The sequence below is a fragment of the Gouania willdenowi genome, chromosome 18, assembly GCF_900634775.1.
Source record: "Gouania willdenowi chromosome 18, fGouWil2.1, whole genome shotgun sequence".
NCBI classification, from domain to species: domain Eukaryota; kingdom Metazoa; phylum Chordata; class Actinopteri; order Blenniiformes; family Gobiesocidae; genus Gouania; species Gouania willdenowi.
Window position 1 is genome coordinate 5,275,335 of NC_041061.1, and position 22,889 is coordinate 5,298,223.

The window sequence follows — 22,889 nt, forward strand, 5'->3', positions numbered from 1 at the left end:
TCTGCTGTATCGCTAAAATACTCTCACCTTTTATTAAAATGTTTCTAATTTACTTTAATCTGTGTGTAATCCAACACGTAAACACATCTGAAGGTTGGTCAGCGTTGAATCAAACATGTACCATACATATATATATATAAATACATACTGTATGGGGTATATGAATCAAATATGTCCATATATGGTCAAAGGAAGTGATATTAAACAGTATTGCTGACTCACCCTGTGGCCTTTCTCTGGGTGACATTTACATCCTCTGCTGCAGTCCAAACCTGCACATGGTTCATCAAATGTAGAGCCCTGTGGAAAACAAACAGGCGTGGTTAGACGTAGACAATACACGATCAATAACACATCTGATCATTGATCAACAGGATCAGCCTTCCATTGGAAAACAAACACTGAAAACAGCGAAGGTTTCTACTATTAATGCACGTGCTGTCTGTGTACTTTTATTGTGAAATTCTCAGCGTTTTTCAGCGTACATGATTGATCTTTAAAGGGGACATGTCATGGTTTTAAATCCTTCCTTTTTACATATAAATCATACAGTTGTGGTCTATATGAAGTGGAACTGCACTGCTTGGGTCTGAATTCCTCATTATTATAGCTCCACCCCTTTTCTACCCCTTTTCTGATGTGCTTCTGAGAGCAACTCATTTTGGTGCGGTCTCTTTAAATGCAAATGAGACACTCCATACCCCGCCCCCTCTTCAGGTGACACTCGGTTCAACTCCACCCTGCTCGGCCATTTTTGTAGTTTGATAGAAGAGATACGGCTATGTAGCGGAGCATAAACTTTTTATTCAGAGGTTATTTACAAAATGTCAACAACAGAAGACTTGTCCATCCAGCTTTACATGTTCGAGCCAGAGTCTGACCCAGCGGAGCGAGATGAAAATGATGATGATGAACCTGCAGAACTCTAACAAGTGAGCTAACACAAGCACCGAGCTAATGCTAGCGCCAAGCTAACGTCACGAAATGCATTTTAATGCAGTCTTTTCAAAGACAAAAACGGCAACATGAAATGACTAATGAAAACTTTAGACTTAAATTAAACCACGTAGGCCATATCATCAAGGATCTAAAACGAGCACACAGCGCTAACATATGAAGACGGTGCAACTGCTAATGCTAACAAAACAATGACAGGGACGTCTTATCATCACACTTTTTAGCGTTATTTACAGCTTACCGAAGTGCTCTGTTCATCGTCTCCAAAGATAGAAGGAATTGAACCCTCAATCAGACAAAGTCTTTCTGTAAATCCTTCTTTATACTGGTGGAGGTTGCTGAAGCAGTCATCCTTGAAGTGCTTCACACACACAAATGACCTTACCCACAGATGTGGGTACATTTCTATAAAAAATAAAACTCAACCAGGCACTTTGAAAAGGTTCTGATGCTGGGAGACGGTGTAATGAAGCGTGTGGGTTACTACATCCAACAACCAAACATTTTGACTTATCCTCTCGTAACTTCTGCATCCTTGAGCTTGGACTACAAAATAAAAGCGAGAAATAAAAATGGCGGTGTTGGACCTGGAGTTGATGTCCTAATTTGGCAGTTCCGCTGCAAATACTGTGATGTAATAGTTCAAAAAAACGTAATAGAGAATAGAAAAATCGAAACAGATTGAAAAATATGAGCAAAACACAATATAAAGATATCTACTGAGCACCTGAAGAGACTAATTTGATTTTTTCTGTACTTCTAAACACTCTAAATATACAACAAAATGCATTTAAGGGCTAAAAAAGTGGATTTAGCATGATATGTCCCCTTTAAGTTTGTCATCACCTGAAGTCTCCAAAATATAAATCACAGTAAAACAGACAATTATGACAGCATCAAGATAACATTTAAGTAAACTCAAAGTATATTTTTAAGTTCAGTCAAATGCTAAAAAATCTATCAATAAGAGGAATCAATTTAAGTTATTTATGCTTAAAAATGAATATATCATCAACAACTTACAGTATATTGTTAAAAAGCATTCAATCATAATAAAAAATGTAATGAGGGTAATACATTTGAGTTATTACTTAAAAATGACTTTAGCATTAAGATAAGATGTTAATACATGGAAAGAATTAAAGCATAAAAATGTATTAATGATGGTAATAATACATTTATACTTTAAGATTAAGATATATCATTAAGACAACATTTAAGCAAACTGATAAATAATAATAATAACAATAATAATGGGAAAGTAATACATTTGAGTTGGTTATACTTACACATTTAAAAAGCGTCAAGACAAAATTTGAGTAAACTGAAATTTTTAACATTTTTAAATTCATTAAAAATAAAATAAACTCCTACTGATTGTAATAAACTTGTGTTGTTTATACTTAAAAATTAAAATAGCTTCAAGACAACATTTAGGTAAACTGAATGTTTATTTTTCAAGTTCATTTAAAAGCGAAAAATCTATTAATGAGAGAAATAAATATGAGTCCATTATACTTGATAAAAATGATGACATCACCGAGAAAACATTAGAGTAAACTGAAAGAATATTTATAAGTTCAATCAAATGGTAAACAATGTAATAAAATTGACAGATTAGAGTTATTTATGCTTAAAGATGAATAAAACGTCAAGATATTTTAATAAACTGAATGTATAATTTTTATTAGTCAGTCAAACTAAAAAAATATTTATTAACGAGCTTGAGTTCGATTGATTATACTTAAAAAAAATTAAGATAGCATCAAGTTAACATTTAAGTCAAATTTTTATCAAACTCCTCTCCTCAAAAACATTTACGTAATTGATTACGATACATTTTTGGATTATTTTCAACGTGTTCAGTTTTACAGTGTACGGGTAGGTCATGGGTGCAGCACACGGGTTGATAACAACTGTCATACCGTCTACCTTGGTTTTTGGTTCTTAATTCAGCACTTGTTGTCTTTTTCACCACATTAACCATAACAATCTCCCACTAACTGTGTGTGTTTTCTAACCTCCAAGTGAACCTCAGCTTAACTCTTAGCATTCCTCAGATATCGGTCAAACATCTCACAGAAGCAGCTTTTGATAAGCCGACACATGAATGGCATAAGCCGATATACACGCGGCTCCTTGAACTTCTAACATGAATCTCTTCACATGTTCAATATTCGAGGTGGGAGGCCAACCAATCACGAGTCCGTATTTAAATCACGTGACGGCGTGAGATTGTGAAGAACGTACCGTAGATGCTCCTGGTTATACGTGCGAAGATGACTGATTTAAATGTCTCACGTGTAACCATGGTTCGGGGGGTCGGTTCGGGGTCAAACTCGGGGGTCTCGGCTGTCATTTCATTGTGATTAGTGGATGAAAGGGGAGGAAGACAAGAGACGGAGGAACAAAAGGGCGTTGAATGGGGTCCGACGGAGGTTAAGGGGACAACGGCGTGTGAGGAGGAACGTGTGATGAGGTGAGAAAGTATGTTCCTATGACTGCAGTCAGGGACCCTTCAGGAGCCCCGTTAGGGTCCTCAGCTGCTGCTGTGTGGGCCCCTGAGACGTCAGAATACCAGCATGGGAAATGATTTAGGCTGCTACTGCTACATACATTCATCAGCCTTTATTAAATTACTAAAAAAAGGTGTTTTAATCCTCAGATTCAAACTTACATAAACTGAATGTTGAAGGTTTTTCAGATACATCGAACTTCAAAACATCCAGTTTAGACTTAATACTATTTTGTAAAAGCAACAAAACTAAACACTACTTAAGTAGCTGACTCAGTGACAAAAAACGACCAGGTCGAGGACAATCCAATGATTACATTTCAGAAAGCACTCCTTCAATACTGAGGGAAGGCAATGAAGAGACGTGGCACACCCGAGCGGAAACAGGAGGAAGCCTGATCGCTCTCTCAGCACATACATAATGAAGAGACCCAATATATTTTTATTCAGTAATTATTTTTCTAATCAATTACTAGACATTTCAAGGGACCCCACATGGGGGTCACGACCCCAAGGTTGAAAAACACTGGTATATCGTATTATAGAAATGAACTCAAATTAGTGTAAAAATAGTTACGTTTTCCACATAATATTTACACTCCTTCAATGACCATAGATCAAATCTCAGGAATATACAGTAAAAGACAAGAAAAACACAGAAAATACTCAAAAAACACACAAAACTACTACAAAAATGAAGAAAACGACAACAGTTATACACAAAATGACACCTGAGTGGAAACAGTGATAGAAGTTGCCCACGTCTGCTTTAGATTAATGTGTACTCTTTAACCAGAAAATGACAACAAAAGTACACAAAACGACAAGAAATACACAATATGTAACTCTGCAAACCCACAGTACTAACAAACAAGCAAAAACAACAACAGAAAAACAATACGACTCTAAAATTCAGCAAACACTCCTTCAATAGTGAGGGAAGGCAATCAGGAGACGAGGCACACCTGAGTGGAAACAGTGATATAAGTTGCCCATGTCTGCTTTAGATGAATGCTTAATCTTTCTTTAACCAGTCCAGGCATGTTGAATGAATGAACAAGTATTACTATAACTACTACTAGTGGTCAACAGAGAGTGGATAAAGAAGAGGAGTGTAGCACACTGGACAAGAGGAAAGTGAGCTTGGCATTGAACAGAAAGAAAGGGAGAAAAGAGAAGGTTAAAGGTCACTTCACTCTGATCTACTCAGCTCCTCTAATCACAGTGACAGAAGGAGGGCAATGGATCTGGAATATAGAAGTGGGGGATGACTGGGACTGAGCACGGATTAGGTTTTCCTCAAAAAAGAAAGAAAGAAAGAAAAGAAGCTAAAAATAAAGTGGGAGGGAGCGATGGAGTGATGAAGCTACCTTCACGTCAGGTTACCCTCATCACTAATGTCTATTAACCTTGGACTGTCAGCAGGAGTTTTCCTTTTGGGCCGATGCCAACACAAGCACCACTGATTCAGATCGTCTTTGCCCATCAGATCAATCACAGCCTCCACCTGCGCTGAACCAGTAAACTCCAGTCAACTCTAGTGAACTCCAGTAAACTCCAGTAAACGCGTCCACGCCCAGCAGCAGAGATGATGAATGATGTGAGCAAACAGATGCTAAAGCTAAAGCCAAGGCCCGAGGGGCTGAAAAAGAAACCCTGTGTGTCTGAGGGACGTGCACGTACAAACAGCCAGGATGTATCAGAGGATATTAGAATAATGTGGAGACGTACACATGAGTGTTTATTTAAGTGTGTATTAACAGGGCATTTATAGACTCTAACAACACATTTAATCATTTAGAGTTTAGCATACTGACGCTAGCATAAATATATCACTTTTATAACAGTGGCAGCTGTCATAAAACTGTGATTATCATGTCAGCATTTAGAATAATGTACAATAATATAAGCAAGAACAGAGGTATATTTTGTATTTTTGGAGTCATTTTTGGGTTTGTTGTTTTAATGTTTTCTCCCATTTAATGAGTGTCATTTTTGTTATTGTTGTGTATATTTTCTCATAATTGTGCACGTTTTTGTTTAGTATTTTTGTTTTGTGTATTGTCATTTTGTTTATGTTTTACTCATTTAAAGTAGTTTTGTTGTCATTTTGCATTGGTTTCTTTCTGTTAATGTTTTTTTGGAGTCATTTCGTGTGTTTTTTTGTGCGCTGTCAATTTATTTATTTTTGCTCATTTTACGGAGTTTTGCTGTTATTTTATATTTTTCTCTCATTTATGATGTTTCTGGTGTCACTTTGCAAAGTTTTCTCTCATTTAATGAGTGTAAGTTTGTTGTTGTGTGTATTTTTCTCATAATTTATGTTTGAAGTGATTTTGTTGCTGTCATTTTGTTTACATTTTACTCATTTTACGTAGTTTTGGCTAGGTTTCTCATATTAAATGTGTTTTTTTGTGTCATTATGTTGTTGTTTGTTTTATGTCTTTTTATTTTGTGTGTTTTTGGAGTCATTTGGTGTAATTTTGTAGTTCTCCTTATCCATTAAATGTATTTCACTTAATGTGTTTTTGGAGCCATTATGTGTATTTTTCTGTATTCTTTTTGTGTCATTTTGTTGTCCTTTTGTATAATCTTCTGTCAGTTTAATAAAGGGGAGAACTTCATCCATAAAGTCAGCAAAATGATGGTCCTTTGTTCTATGAATCTGTGAAAACCACATTTATTTATTTATTTATTTATCTGAAATATATCCAGAAAGTTTATTAATATTTGCGCCATAGTATGTAGTCATCTTAAAGATGTAAATCATTGTTTTAATCAGAAATAAAATGGGTTAAAAATGAAGCAAAAGGTGATGAAATGGGATTTTAAAAACCTTAGAAATTGGTTAAAAGTTGCAAATTAGAGTGGGCAATTACCTGTAGTTAAAACTAACAAATAACGGTCATGACAAATCATGAATATGGTTAAATTTGCAAAAAATAAGCATGGCATATGGTGAAAAGAGGTTAAAAGTGACAATAATGGATCAACATATGCAACATTAGGTGTGAAAAGTGGTGGAAATGTACTGAAATTCAATGGAGAAGTGGCAGAAATGCATTAAAAGGAGCAAAAATATAACAAGTTAGGTGTAGTTGCAGAAAAAGGGTAAAAATTAGCAGAAATGGCTTAAAATTGTTAAAAAAAAATATATTCCCAGTGTCTCCCAACCCCAAGGTTGCGAACCACTGCTCTATAGGAATAAAGTGACATTACAGGACGAGTATGTGCTGTATAAAAACAAATGTCTGTCTTCACTGCAGAAATGAAAAAGTGTCTGTGGAACAATCAAAGCTGCTCACACAGACACTGACACATGACAACTTACCGTTAACGTGTATATATCCATCAACGAGAACAGATAAACGTGTATTTTATAAAATGACAGAATGTATTGTCCAGGTGTGTTGCTGTAAATGAGAATGTGACGTACAGTTCATATTCTGTACTGTATGTTTTATACAGTTGTATATACTGTACTGTATATATAGCTATACTCTGGTGCAGAACATCTTTGTCTTGTATGATCTTAACGTCTCTATGCATTTGTTCCTTTAAATACAGACTAAACTATAAGACCTGCTTGTTAAATTCATTCCTATTAATATTATTCCAAACACTTCTGCTGTTTAACAGTGAGTTATTGGCCAATCCTCATTTCTTATCCCCTAACAATGATCCAGGAGTTGCCCAACACATCACATGACAAAATATCTAACTTGTACTCTGTGTGAACCGACAAAAGCAAAGGTCAACGAACGTAAATGCACCGCACGGTGAGCAGAGGTGAAAACAGTCCAGACAAAAGCACAGTCCTCATATTTTCTATCAGGACGAGATTGAACACGTCTGGTTCTCTGGATGCATCCGTGTGTTTGAGGAGATCATTCCCTCATTTCCATCCTGTCATCCCGGTATTATCCAGCTATGCGGCTCCTACGTTCTCAAACATTCCCCGATGGTGGCCTCTGTTTGCTCATACCTCGGTGTCCAAACATTTCTCTGAATGTGTTTTCAAACGGAGATATTCAAAGGCCTGTCTGCTTATGACGACCATCGCTGAACGTGAGAGTGGCAGCTCGTGGCCGACACCTGACGTCTGGACTTGCCCGTTCATTCCTATAGGCTCTGCTGATGTTATCCATAGGCATGTTTGGTCTAGGGTTACCCAGGATATGATGCACACGGGTGATGCTTGAACACATAAGCAGAGATGGGACAAAATGGATCTTCATTTCTGACAGTGGAGACGATGGTGGGAAAAAGGAGATGTGACATTGTCCACCTGTTTCCTCTCCAGATGACATTTTAAAGTAAAAGAGTTGCTTGTTGATGATGTAATGTCTCTAAGTCTGTAGCATTAATCAAAAACATACTAAAGTTTGCATCTTCACCACCAGAGATGGAAACCTGCGGTTAAAAGTTGATATGCCCCTCGTGCACCCCCCCCCCCACCCCCCCCCCCACCCCCAGAACCCTATTAAATTGGCATCAATGGAAAGTCAATATGTAATAAACTGGAAACAGTAAAAATATTGTGATGCACTATATGAAACTGAACTTTTTGTTGACATACCGTAAAAAAAAAACTACATTTTTGTGAATTCATGTAGTAGATATCAAGTCATTGAATACATATTTTTTAAACATAATTTGACACATGATACATCAATAAAAGGAAGGTTATTAAACATTGACATATTTCTCAATATGTGATATGAGAACAGTTATACTGGTTTAACTGATCAATCACCTTAAACTAAATTTTGTCATTGCACAAACTCACAAAATCGCGCAAAAACCTTTTCTTGGACATTCCCAAGTTTCTCTAAATATTCCCAACAACCAATCTAGTGTAAAGAATAGGATCTCAAGCTTTTATTCATGGTGTTGATATTATAATTCTGAGAGTAACACTAGCATATTGAAATATATGTTTTTTGAGTCGTTTTCTGGTAGTTTTGTGCATTTTTCACTTATTTTGTGTATTTGTCTTATTTTTTTGCATACGTATCTCATTTAATGTGTTTTTGAAGTCATTTTGTGTATTTTTCACTCATCCTATGTATTATTTGTTGTTGTTTTGCACAATTATCTCTCATTTAATGTGTTTTTGAAGTCATTTTGTGTGTTTTTCTCCTCATTTTATGCACTTTTCACATTTTTTTTTTTGTGTATTTAGTGTAAATACTTGACTTCCTGTTTTTCATTTTCTGTCATCTCTGATTAGTCCCATAATGAACAGCAGTTACAAACATCCCATGCTAACACATGCTATGCCATTGGAAAGCCCAAGATGTTCCAGATAAAGCGGATCTGGAATTAGTAGATTAGCATTAAGCAAGTAAAAGTTACAAACCAAAAACTACGTCAAACAGAAAATGAAATAAGGAATGGTACAAACTGGATTATTAGCATGTTAGCATTCACCTGGAGCTGTAGCTGAGATTATGGAGCTGAGTTTGTGGGTAAAACATTCAAAAACTGACAGAAAATCTCCTCTGGAGTTTCCATCTTATCTGATCTTCAACACGCCAGTTTGGAAAACCTTTCGACATGACGTTGTAAATTAAAAAGTTGCTTGTTGATGATGTAATTTTTCTAAGTCCTTATCAATAATCTAAAACATGCTATAGTTAGCGTCTTCACGACCACAGTCGACCATTTATTCCATCAGTCCATCACAAAACTATAAAGTTAATGATTTGCATGATAAAGCAAATTTAGAAAGACCAAAAAAAAAAAAAAAAAAAACACCCAGTTTGAATTAGCAGTTAGCATGCTAATGGTGTCTAATCCTTGAGAAACAACTTAACTTCTTGAGAACCGGGAAAAAAAAACTTTTGTCTTGTACTAAAACCTTTATTGTCTGAACAAGCTACTCTTTTAATCGGATACATACAGTTTCACACCAATTTTTAAAAATGCAAACAAAGAGCTAGCAAGCTAGTTTTAGATTAGCTAATCCAATTAAACCGCTCCCATAAACCGTTAACTTTGAATTTATTTCCTGACATGTCACTATTTAGAAAATTGTACGACTGTTATATATATGTGTCTTACCAAAATTTGACTTCCTGTTTTTACCATCCAATGCTAACACATGCTATGGAATTGGAAATGACAGGATGTTCCAGATAAAGTTAATATGGAAATAATAAATTAGCATAAAGGAAGGAAAAGTTATGGATTGAAAACAAACATTAAGTATAGAGGACAGAAATGATAAGATAAGAAATGGCTACCGGCTGGATGATTAGCATGTTAGCATTCACATCCACCTGGAGCTGTATCTGAGCTTATGAAGCTGAGTTTGAGGGTAAAACATTAGATAACTGACAGAAAATCTCCTCTGAAGTTCTCCACGTTATCTCTGTTTTTATTCCCAACATCAGACAGTTTTGTCTTGGCTTTTCCCCCCCCTCCCCCCCCTCCATCCTTCTCTTTAATCGTGTCCTTCCTCTCTCCCCATCTCCATCTGTGACCCTGACATCCACCGCAGGAGACGAAGCAGCTGTGTTTGGGGCCTCTTTTACGTCTGTTTATTCCAACCGCGCGCGCCGCAAAACTGTCATGTGCGAGCCACACTGTACGTGAGCAGCGAGATGGAGCGAAAAAATGGAAAAAATGGGACGGATGTTTGTAGGACTTGTGTGTAACTGTGTTGTCATGTTGTAATCAACAAAGCTCACGCGCGTCAGGCCACCCAGCGTGAGGGAGGTCATCTACATCGTAGCCAGAAAGCTGCAAATTATGTGGATGAAATCCAATCCAAACATGACCAAACTAGCACATGGTAATAATGTTCTGTATACACTGTGTTAATCTAATTTTTATGCATTTTATTAAAGAAAATAAAATAAAGCAAAACTTCCCTTTCGGTGTTGTTTTTAAAAGAACATTTCAATGTGTGCTGTATTTACTTCCACACGTCTTTCTTTCCCCTGGCTAAGCATTCTACAGTCATGATGGAACACAAACGTTGCTATTAGACAGGATTAAGAGGATACCTGCCCAGCCTTGTCGACTCTCAGTCACACTACTTTTCTGTTTTTTTCCCCCTTTGTGAACACAATTAGAGACTTAACGCAAAAATTGAACAATTCTGTCACGTGGTGCAGGAACATAATAAAGGCGAGACGGGGCCTGCAGATAAACCAGGAGCGAGGAAACACGTCTGCCAGGCTTTGTTATCCCAAAATCCATCTTTATTACCCAAATAATCATCAAATTGTTCTTTAGTTCTGAACCTTTCTAGTCTGGGATTTATAGAACGGTAAGTTACGACAGACGACTGGATAACTAAGAACCTCTACTGCAGGTTAATTACCATATATTTTCTTTCACCCTCATGAATGTAAACAGTACAATTAAGATCTTTCTCCAGATCCTACCCAGGCCACTTTTTAAATCAGCTCCTAAATCCAATACGTATCTGATATTTTGCAACGCGCCACGTCGCATTCTATCCGACCTTTACAGCGTCGTCAAAACGCAATAATTCTGCGTCCGACATGGAGCGGTGGGGAAAGAGAATAGACTAAAAAGTCGACAGTGGAGGGAGAGTGAGTTCTTAAAATCAATTTAAAATAAATTACTGGGAAAACATTTACTACTAAAGGTGGGGCGACATCAAAGCGTCACAAGATGTATCGTTAAGTGTACGAGTGGCATCGCGAGAAGGGGGTATGGGGGCGTCAAAGAAGGAAAAATCCACACAGAAGACGGAGTAAAAAGTAGACAGTGGAGGGAGAGTGAGTTCTTCACATGTATAAATGTTTATTATACTATACATATTATTAGTGCCACACACACGCCAAGACAAGATGCCTCCATGTTTCCTTCTGTAAACACAGTGCGTGCCTGCGTGCGCACATAGTACCTCAGAACCTCTTTTGCGCATGCGGGTCACTTTCAGTTCGAATTCGAAAGAGGGTTGAAATCAGTAAATTTTTGTTTTTTTTTAAAAAATCCTAAAAGCAATTAAAAAATATGTTCTGCCCTAGGTTTGATATGTTCTCATATAAATGCCAGTAGATGTTACATGTATCTCATTTGAGCTTGATGAAGATTTGTCACGGAGTAAAAACTACTGGGAAAACATTTATTACTAAAGGTGTCACCAGACGTGCCGTCAAGCTGGGGCCTCATTTAAAAAAGCTTGCTCGTGCAAAAAACGAGGCTGGAAAGTGGTGCTCGCCACTTTCCAAACAAAGGATGTGCTTCAAAATAAAATAAATGTATCGTGAGAAGGTGCTAACTTTATTCAGACAACTTTTTTCCAGGAAAGCGACTTTGATCTCCTGACATAATATCTTCTTCAGAGATTGCTTTGATGTGTCCTTGAATTCTGCGTAGTAATTCCAGCAAGTTTATTTTGTCTTCTTTTTGAATAATATTCAAATTTTATTTATTCAGACAACTTTTTTTTTTAAGTAAATGTACTTTGATCTAAATTAAAATGAGTTTCACACTCCTGGACTAATGCTTGATACAAGGTTGACTTGGATAAAAATGAACCTTGAGGCTAAATTGGAAGATCTAGGAGCCTGATTGGTCTCGGTTTGGTTTTTTTTATTGCACATCACCTAGAAATCCACAGTGTTAGCCAAACTGTTGCTAAAAAGAAGGCAACTACAATCAAGGTCAACACAAATAATTTATTGCGTATCAAGAGAAACCAGATATTAAATAATTTCAGACGAAGCAGAAAAACTTTCTTGCTGACTATTGCATATTTTCGTCGCCTGGAAAATCCCGAAGGTGATTATTCCTCCTTTCCTTTAATTACCACTGTCCTCCTATGGCCTGTGGAAACGATTCATCATTATATTTATATCTCGTCATAGTAAAATCCAGACTTCAGTCAGACTGATCTGTACATCCACACAGACAGACTCTAGAGCACCTTAAGCTAATCTTTACAGCCCATTGGCAAAACTGGCACGAAAAAACCAGCGACAGGTTGCTTCTCGTTGCGTTTATGATGTCATTCAACAGCTATAAAAGTCTACGGGGACGTGTGCAACGGAGAAGAATTTGCAGACGGAGAAGAACGAAGCGACTCAGGTGGTTCGAGCCAAAACAAATCAGGGGCTTTTGTCCAGACAAGAGACGAGAGTGTAGACAAAAGAGAAAAGAGGGAGGTGGCGTGCACGGTGTGCATGAGCGTATAAATCCTCCCTAAATGAGAGCCCAACGCTGAGAAAGTACAAACAGAGAAATATTTGGTAACACCTCTTTAAAGTGACATCCTGAGCTGGATAAAAAAAGAATTAATGTTGAACTGAATTTGAAGTTCAAGGTTCTTCTGTCTCCTCTTTAACCCGAGTTGATTATCAGTAATCACGTGGTATTTTAAAGGAATCCTCCACTGTTTTTACAAAACTTTGAAATGTACTTAATAGCAGATCTATGCCTAACAAAACACATTATTTTGCACCATATTCGGTTTATTAACTTTTATAAATGGGACTACTTTACTGTTTTATTTAAAAAAAAAATGACAAGTTAAAGGAAAAGTTAAAGATGTCGATGTAAACCTCTTTTGTTTACCTAAAGAGGATAAAAACACAAACCCTGAGAATAGAAGGCATTTTGAGTGGGCGTCCTTCAACATGTCCCTTGGGAGAGCTCTTCTTCTCTGCTTCATTGTCTACTACCAAACCACAGAGTTGGAACTGTCGCCCTCTGCGCTCACATATTTTTTTTTACTCATCTTTTGGTAAAATAAAGAGGTTTACACTGACATCTTTAACTTTTCCTGATTATTTAGAGCAACAAAAAACAGCACAAGTTGTCATTTTGACTGAAAAAGCTGCTAAATGATCTAAAAATCAGGCTGAACGTTTTCACTCCAATAGGAAACAATGGGATGTTTACAGGCAGTGGGGCCGTGTGACATCATCAATCACGTGATTTCAAGATGGAGGAACACAGGCTCTGAAACTGTAAAGTAGTCCCATTTATAAAAGTTAATAAAACGAATATGGTGCATAATAATGTGTTTTGTTAGGCACAGACGGTGGAGGATCACTTTAACTTTCTACTGTAATAATAACCCTTTTTAAAGGTTGTAATCCTTTAAGGACTAACGTCTGTGCTCTATTGGTATTCCAGGTTTTCAGTCCCAGTTATTACTGGAGTGATGAATGGTTCGTACATTTGAAGCGTACGTTTCTGTTCGAGCCTCTGGACTTAGTCGTAAACTGCAATTGTTGTTATTGTGCAATGACACAATCGTATTAACTAAAGCCGTAATCATTCCTTCTGCTCTCCTCTGTTTACACGTGAGATTTCATGTCTGACCACAAAATGTACAAACACTTTGAGAAATTAGTCAGCACCAGACGACGACTGGGGAGGGAGAAAAGAGCGTGTATACGCACTGGTTTCAACAATCGAAGCTGATGCTCAAGCATTACATGTGGTACACCCACTGTCCCATAATGTGGTTTTTAATTCCACCAACACTCACATTATACAGCTTTTACTATTGGAAAAGAAGTGTATTATTCCTTTATTATTTGCTTTATTATGTGTTACTTCCGACTTGTTACACAATATCTCAGATATGGTCATTTGTAAAGCTATAATAAAAGAAGAGAATGTTTCAGACTTTTTCAATTACAATATACAACTCACCAAGAACAAAAACAGAATAAATAAATAAAATGAAAACAAAAGATTGATTTATATTCCACAGATTTAGAAAAAAAATATAAAATTTGTAGAAAAACAGTTTACATGGAGAGAAAAAAGTAAAATAAAAACATCTAAAGAAAAAACCCCCCAAAGTTTTGTAAAATAAAAAAAAAAATTTAAAAAAAAGGTTCTCTGTATGTCGCCAACATAACCTGTTCAACAATGTAGAGTACTGGTTCTCAACTTCAGGTTCCATGTTCTTCCCTGTCATTGACCCACATTCCAGTAAAATGTAAAGTTAATAAACTGTCAGAATATTACTGTTTCTTTAAAGTGGCTGCATAGAACTAAAGTACAAGAAAAAAAAACAAGTAAAAAAAAAATTAATAATAATAATTATATGTATTTCATACCATTTTGTACTTGAAAAGGTGAAATTTGTAATTATTGATATCACAATATATTGTGATGTATATTGTATTGTTTTCACGGTATATGATGGTATTTTTTTTTCATGCATAATCAGGTTTTCACAGCATTTTCTACTGGTTGAGAGATGAATTACTGCAGTAGTTTGATTTAGGATGTTCTATTTTACTGTCATGATGAGTGAATATTCTAGAATAATTCCACACTAGTAATAATACAAGTTAGCAGCAGCAGCCCAATGGCTCTTTGCTACACTAGCTTAACTTTAGCATTAGCTTGATTTCTAGCTTTCAATACTGCATACTCAGTGGTGTGGTGGTTTCTTATGGTGAATATTTTGTTTGCAGCTCCACCAGGACTTATTTTCGCATTATAGGAATTACAAATTGCAATTCTTTGTGTATTACTGCCGACATGCTAAGCTAACCGTGCCTCTGTGTCTGTGAGTGTTGTCCTCCTGTAGCAGAGGCATGCGCACGCAGGCACGTGCACATGCTTCTTCAGAGCTTTCAATTGTGTCTTTCTGATCCATTTACACGTATAATTTACACCATAACTAACACCAGAGCGCTACCGTTTACCTTCCTAATTAGAAGTGCAACGTAAAAAAGGCTGCGGTATGAAACGCGGTGCAGCGTAGCGTTCTGAAAGTTGTGTAATCAAATATACCGATACGGTGGTAGATTAAAAATTCACATCATTACAAAAATATATACCGGTCTTCAGTATGAACCGGTATACCGCCCAGCCCTATATGGTTCAGTATCGGGACATATCGTATCGTGACATGCTAATGGTGAATCGTATGGTATTGCCATGGCAATGTAAACCCTTACTATTGAACTGCTGGTAAACTCTACATCACCAACTATAAAAAAAACAGACAATAACGCTCTCTGACTTGAAGTGACAGTGCCAACCCTCCTGGTAAGTTTCTCTGTAATCACCCTCTTTGAAGCACTGAACACCCCTCGCCCGAGGGAGGCTGAGGAGCTTTTTGAAGAGGTGAGGGGAGGTGAGTGGGTGAGATGGAGAGGGGGAGCGGTGGATAATGGGAATACATAATGGAAGGAGAGTAGGAGGATTAAAACAGGGTGTAATGTTCGCAGGTGGGGTTAAATCCTTCCAAAGAGAAGGTGGATGTATAGATGGGAGGGGTATAGGTGGTTGATAGAAAGGTGGAGGGGGGAGGAGCGGAAATCCCTGAAAACAATCTGAAACCATCTCTGGTTTCACCATCTTGGGTTTTTTTTTTTTTTTGAAAGAAGAAACGTGCGTATGCGTTAAAAATGTGTGTCCTCTATACACTACAGCAGCATAGCAATTACTGCTCTTACATTAGAGCGTGGAAACCTGAGAAAGGCCTAATGTGCCTCTGAGGAGCAGAGAAAGTCGTGGCGTAGCGAGAACCTTACGGCTGGGTTAAGGTTTCCTCTGAACAACAGTGTAAGCTGAGCGCTGCGTCCCTATGGATCTGCATCAAAGAGATGAAGTCCACAACACAATGAGCCTCCAGAAAGAAAACGCAAAACTGAGGAATAAAGAGAAAACATTTACGGCAGGAAATAAATCATATTTGATCTCAAGCGAGGGTCGCACCAAAGAAATCCAAACAATTTTCAAAGAATAAAATGCGGTATCTCAACAAGTGTTTTTTTTTTGCCTTAATTTGAACATGTCTGCGTGTACAATTTTGTATAACAATGACTTATTGTTCAATTCAAACTAAGTCGTCCTTAGGCCAAACTGAATGACTGAATAAATAAATAAATAAATAAATAAATAAATAAATAAATAAATAAATAAATAAATAAAACCAATTAAGATTCATATCTCGGTCAGCGATAGACAACTTCTCAACATTCATGTTAGAATTCAGAATAATGACCAATCTGAGCATTAATATAGGAAAAAACAATAGGTTATATTTAGTCTTTATGTTGTCTCTTTGTTGTTATTTTGTGTGTGTTTTTCTTTTTGTCATTTTCTGTCTTTCTGTTGTTGTTTTGCTGAATTCATTTGGAATTTCTGGACATATTTTGCTGCTATTTTATGTGTTTTTTTTAAATTCATTTTATGTACTTTTCTTATTGTTTCGTATGTTTTTGTTTATTTCCTTTGTTGTTTAATTAACTTATTTATTTTTGTGTATTTTGAAGACTATTTTTTGTACCACCTGTTGCCCTATTTGATCAAGGTCATCTTGAATTTGACAGAAAAATACAATTTAGTCTTAGTTTTCATCTTATGCATATTGTCAACAAAATAATCACCGTCTTATCTTGTGTTTTGTCTTGATTTATGAAATTACATGTTCACATCTTTGCATCAAATTTCTAAATAAGAGACAATTCTGCAGATTTGTACAATACGGTAATGTTATGTTTGTGAAAAGTCAAACTGTTTGCAGTCCAGTCATTATTAAGAGAAGAGCCTGAGATGATTCAGATCTTTGGACAAATGGGACTAAACATTCTCGTGGTACTTAACTCTCTCCTGGCAAATGCATCCGAGCACATCTAATCTAACTGCCAACCAGCGCCTATTTTTAGCAGCGGAAGTTTCCCTAACTTGATGCTGGTGTGAATGGAGTGCTGGTGGCAGTCTGGGCACGCTACCTGGAGCCTACTAGTGTATCTGACGGCTCCGGGCGATCATCCATGTTTTCAGCAAAGATACACGTGTGTGTGTGTGTTTGTATGTGTGAGAGACCCTAATGTGCACACACTGCTGAATTCCACACGTGCAGTGCAAAAGTAAACACTCGCAGATGTTTTGTCTTCAATTTATCTGCCACATTTCATATTTTAAATTCTTTTTTAGGTAGAAGTATAACTGTTCCGCAGAAGAACCTGCAGCTTAGCCCAGCATGACAACGTAAAAGTAAAAGTCTCAGTTTTAGCTGCCCAAGTTTATCATCTTCCATGAGTTCCAGTTAAACTAACTTCCAGAAAGCGGCATCTGATTGTTGGCTTAGCCTAGCATAGCAACAAAAAGGTAAACAGTTTTATTGACAATTTTGTGAATTTATTTCTAATCAGTTTGTTTAACCAAACTACTACTACTACATCATCGAAAAACTAACATTTCCAGCTATAGTGGTCATATTTGATAAGAAAACCTTGCATTTGCATTTAATTTAATGTTGTGCCAATACCGATACTAGTATCGTGAGGAGTCCCGATATGGCACTAAAAGGCTAGATCGGTATCGGCAAGTATTAACTATCAACACGCCGATACCGCCGATTTACAGCATCAAACTCTTCTTCAAAACTACTTTCAATACCCAGTCCACCAAACGAAAGAAAAATCCACCAAACACCAATGAAGAAGAATCCACCAAACACCGAACGAAAGAAAAATCCACCAAACACCAATGAAGAAGAATCCACCAAACACCAACGAAGAAGAATCCACCAAACACCAACGAAGAAGAATCCACCAAACACCAACGAAGAAGAATCCACCAAACACCAATGAAAAAGAATCCACCAAACACCAATGAAGAAGAATCCACCAAACACCAATGAAGAAGAATCCATCAAACACCAATGAAGAAGAATCCACCAAACACCAATGAAGAAGAATCCACCAAACACCAACAAAGAAGAATCCACCTCGTAACTCGGCGTCCCCCCCTCCACACCAAGTGGTCTATGGCCACCCGGCTCCCTCCGGAGGTGTACAGGTGAACTGCACATGCGCGTCTGTCATGTTGAAAAAAGGTAAGAATCTTTCCTTTGATTTTTAGGGTCCGTGTTAGGGTTACAATTAATGTAAATCTAAGTGTAGCAAAATATTGTACGTATACGTGTAAAAATCTACTACACTATTAGTGTGCATGTGCCTGTAGGAGGCTTTCACGCATAGGATTATTATACACTACACCACTACACCGATGTCCGCGGGCACCCTCCTGCCTGGCTACGACCCGGTTTGCCGTCCGTCGCTCGAAACAGAAATCCCGCTCTGCGCCAGCGAACGCGGTGATCTCGCCCTGGCCGTTGCCCCGGGTATCCAGCAGACCTCCCTCCCTCCTCCACCCCAAATTGCTTCCCGGAGCGCCAGCAATGTTGTGTCAGACTGCTGCTACAAATAGGTGAAATGCAGAGGAAATAATTGCACTGTGATGTGATCATAACATATATTATTATTATTATAACCGTGAACTGTTTGTGATTTAATACTGCTGCTATTCTGTACTGGGTTGTACTAGTTGTTCCTTATTGTTTGTTTGATATTGTGCATATTACTACGTGACTGGGCATCGGTATCAGGGCCAAAAAGGGGCATCGGAACTAGACTAATTTAAATTAAATTAAACATATATTCATACATATTTTCACTTATAATCTATAACACCATTACATCCATTAATTTCTGCTCATCTTTTCACGTATCCTATCATTTAACTCAACCCTTCAATTTCTGCTGACTCGGCTATCAAAGCCAATCCAGTTCCATCCCAAACCAATTCCGTCATCAATTTCTCTTCCTCTGCCCTCAGGTCTAAATTTGGGTGAGGACGGCAAAGCCCGCAGACAAAACTTCCCTCCGCTGAGTCACTCTCCTTCATTTGTGTTCTTTTTAAAGTCGAGCCGCCTCTATAAACATGTCTCGTGATTAGTCAGCTGAATGCTAATACCAAAGTCTGTCTGCGTTTCTCTTCCACAAAGAAAACATGTTTTTTTTATAGGTAAAATATGTGCCAGTGTTAAAAACGTTCTTATTTTTGACCACAGGGGGCGACATACAGTAGCTCGACAGACAGAGACAGGTGTATTGCTTTCAGTTGCTCAACACAGCGGATAGTCCTCTCCCACACTAATTATAACTATAAATAACTAATAAACCATCACTTTTGATGAGGACTAATCAACTTTGAGGATAGAAAATATTCTGTCTTCTTTAATCAATAATCAGCCCCAGATAACGACTCTACTGTAGTATCATCAGATTTCAGAAGGAATGCTTCATGTTTTGTTTTTTTAATGAAGGTCAGAGTTAGTACACAGAATGAATGCTGATACGAACCACCGAAACGTTTAAAAATCAAATTACAAAATGTGTTGCTACATTGAGCAATAACACAGGAGAGAACAAAGTTGTGTGCTTTTTTGTTGTCATTTTGCATACTTTTCTCTCATTTTGTGGGTTTTTCTTGTCATTATGTGCGTTATTTTATGTAATTTTGTAGTCGTCTTGAGTGTTTAATGAGTAATCTTGTGTGTTGTTGTTCCATATTGTGTTTTTGGAGTCATTTTATGTGTATTTGTTGTCATTGTGTGTCTTGTTTGTTGTTGTTTTGTGGCTTTTTCTGTTGTTGTGTGTGTATTGAAGACATTTTTTCCAACTACCTTCAGGGGCCACACAAAATTAGACAGAGGGCCGCTTGTGACCCCTGGACCATCAGTTGGCCAAGTCTGTTCTAACTAGATCTGGTTTTGTAATCAGCAAGATCTAAGAGTTCTAGGGAGGCTGTTTTTTAGAGCTTATATATAAGTAATGTAGGACAGTGATTCTCAACTGGTGGGTCTGGACACAAAAGTGGGTCTGGGACCTGTACTGGGTGGGTCACAGACAGCTGGTCAAAAATAGCTGGTCAGTTTCCCTCATTTTGGCCAGATTTAAACCCTACCTAACAGACAACCAAGATGAGTAATGTACAAGTTTTCTGACTCTTTTAGGACTGGAGCTAATAAAACATCATGACTTTGTACAATGATTTACACTAAATGTTTGGTCAATGAGACAAATTCACTTATGGTGAAACTAAATTCCAACTGTATCACTGGAAAGGACAGAAAGTGGCAATTCCTTCCAGTCTGGTCAAAGGAGATTCTCAAGGACTCTCCAGGTTTTTTTTTAGGCGTAGCTAATGTGAAAGCAGCTTTATCCTGTTTTACACTGATTTATCACCACTTCCCTTTTTTCATACCGTATATGGTCATATCCACATGTCCAAAAACGGCCTTGAAACAAACCAAATGCACAAGAGTCACAATTTGTTACATTAAAGACCACCTTTAGGTCACTGTAGAGATGCAAAGCAATGAACTTCTGTTATTCTCCATTTAAGGACACCACTCTGGGTTTTACAGCTCACATCATGTTCACATCGAGTCCAACTAGCTCCAATTCTATAGATCTGTGAACTAGATCTACTCCTGGTTTGAAACTCCAGGTTGAGAAGCTGGTACACACTAGATCTCTAGATCGAGTTTGACTATTGGTAGAATTAGATGTAGTTACATCACAATTGAATCAACTCGTAATCAGCAGGCAGGTATAAACTAGATGTCTAGATCGAATATCTCTAGAGCTGTAGAGCTAGATCTGCAGCAACTCATAGATGATGGGAAGCAGGCATGAAGTAGATCTCTAAATCTAGTACAACTGTATGCATCTAGGTAAATAGACAGCCCAACTAGATTAACTCCAGAGTGACAGGCAGATATAGACTACATCTTGGTAGATCTGTTGTAGGCTTTTTAATGACGTCATCCACCAGACATGGCAGATAATAACTTAAAAACATTCATTCATGTCTCTTTGATGTCACTGGGAGGGAAATGTTTGGGGATCCACACGTAAACAAAGTAAATAACTTTTCTACAATCGTAGACCAGAAACAGTAGCCTCCCATCTGGGTGTAACCAGGTATGTGTGGGAAAAGTGACAAACAGTGGTGTCAGGGAGGCCGGGCTAGGCCTACATACATGTAGCCCGCAGGCAGCTCCTCCTCTACCTCGTCAATCAGCTGCTGCTGAAGCAACGCGGCAAGGTTAAAATATCACCCCGACGCGCCTTCCTTTGTCAACCGATCCGCGCTTTTCTCCTCTGCTGAGCACACAGTCAGGCGTGCATTTCAGCCCGTGACTCTCTGACAACGTGAATGCGTTTGAGGGACGTAGGAGAAGTAAAGAAAAGAGGCGGAGGTTTGGTGGCAGAACAACGGCTACCTACACACTGTTAGACTTTGACGGGGAGCAGTAAAATGCAGCCTGAAGCCATGAATAGAAACGTACAGAAAGGAGGGAACTCAGGAATGCTGCTATCGCTGAGGCTCAAGGACGAGTCGCAGAGACGCTCAAATATTTTGGGGGGGGGTGATAAAAAAAGTGTTGTTGCCAGATTCTGCAGATGAGTTCCTGCTCAGAAACAGTTAAAAATTCACTAAAATTCTATAAAGTAGACTTATTTCGGCTCTGTGGCCAAATAACAAAAAGTCGCTCCTTAAAAGAAATCCATGACAAAAATGAGGAAGAAATCTTTTAAATTCTTATTAAAATTATTTTATCAAAATTGCTGTTTCAGAGACTTTAATCGGACGGCGAGAGATACTTTGAATAAACACTGATAATCTTTCCATAAATGTGACCCTAACCTGCTAATAATTGGTTCTATACATTAATCCAATTATCGCTGTGTTAGTAGCAAAAAAATAATGTTGGTGAGGGAAATACTTTATATTTCTGAACGTTTAAGAAGAGCATTCACATGAATATGGATTTTATTATGGACAGAAAAAATACACAAAAGGACAACAATTATAGACACAAATAACTGAAAATGTATAAAACACCAACAAAAATATAAAAAAGGATAACAGAAATATACAAGACGACAACAAATATATACAAAACGACAGAAACTATACAAAATACTAGCAAAAATACACAAAAGGACAACAAATGTACACAAAATAACTGAAAAAAATATAAAAACACGAACACAAATACACAAAAGGATGACAAAAGTGAACAAAATGACAGCAATTATACACAAAAATAACTAAGAAATGTACAGAAAATCAACAAATAAAAACACTAATGGACAACAGAAACACACAGAATGACTCCAAAAAACACGTGTTGAAACTTTGATAGCAGTTGCTCCATCTCTGCTCATTAGATCTGTTTCCCTTTGTGTCCTTTCACAATAAGATGCCTAATGTCCATTGATAAGCCTGTGTGTGTGTGCACAGTGTGACTCACTGTTCTTCATTCATTAAGCCGTAAACCACGTTTGTTTAAGGTGCCCTTTTCTCCACATTAGCTCGTTAATCTGTAACTTCCTCTCTCTCCCATTTCACCCCCCCACCACCACCACCACAGGAAGGAGCTCCTTAAACCTGTCCTGAGTGATGTCACCTATGGCGCTTCACTTTCATCAGCGTTAACCACCACAACCACAGCTTCAAAGACCATTCATCTCAGGGGACGCAAACATAAATATACAGGACGACGCTAAAGAACGGCGCCTCTCAGTCATTCCCTGCAGCTCCTGGGAGATAGAAAGAATCTATTATCCAAATTTAAACACTTCTCTTTAATGTG

The 22,889-nt window shown here is 37.6% G+C and overlaps 1 protein-coding gene across 3 annotated transcripts in view; it reads right to left on the reverse strand.

Moving 5' to 3' along the window:
• col4a6 (collagen, type IV, alpha 6) overlaps positions 1–22,889 on the reverse strand; it is a 141,164-nt gene that overhangs the window by 46,434 nt on the left and 71,841 nt on the right. For all 3 annotated transcript variants that reach the window (XM_028474429.1, XM_028474426.1, XM_028474428.1), the window contains exon 4: positions 223–300. In XM_028474429.1, the coding sequence (XP_028330230.1) occupies positions 223–300 (78 nt within the window). The remainder of the gene's footprint in view (positions 1–222; positions 301–22,889) is intronic.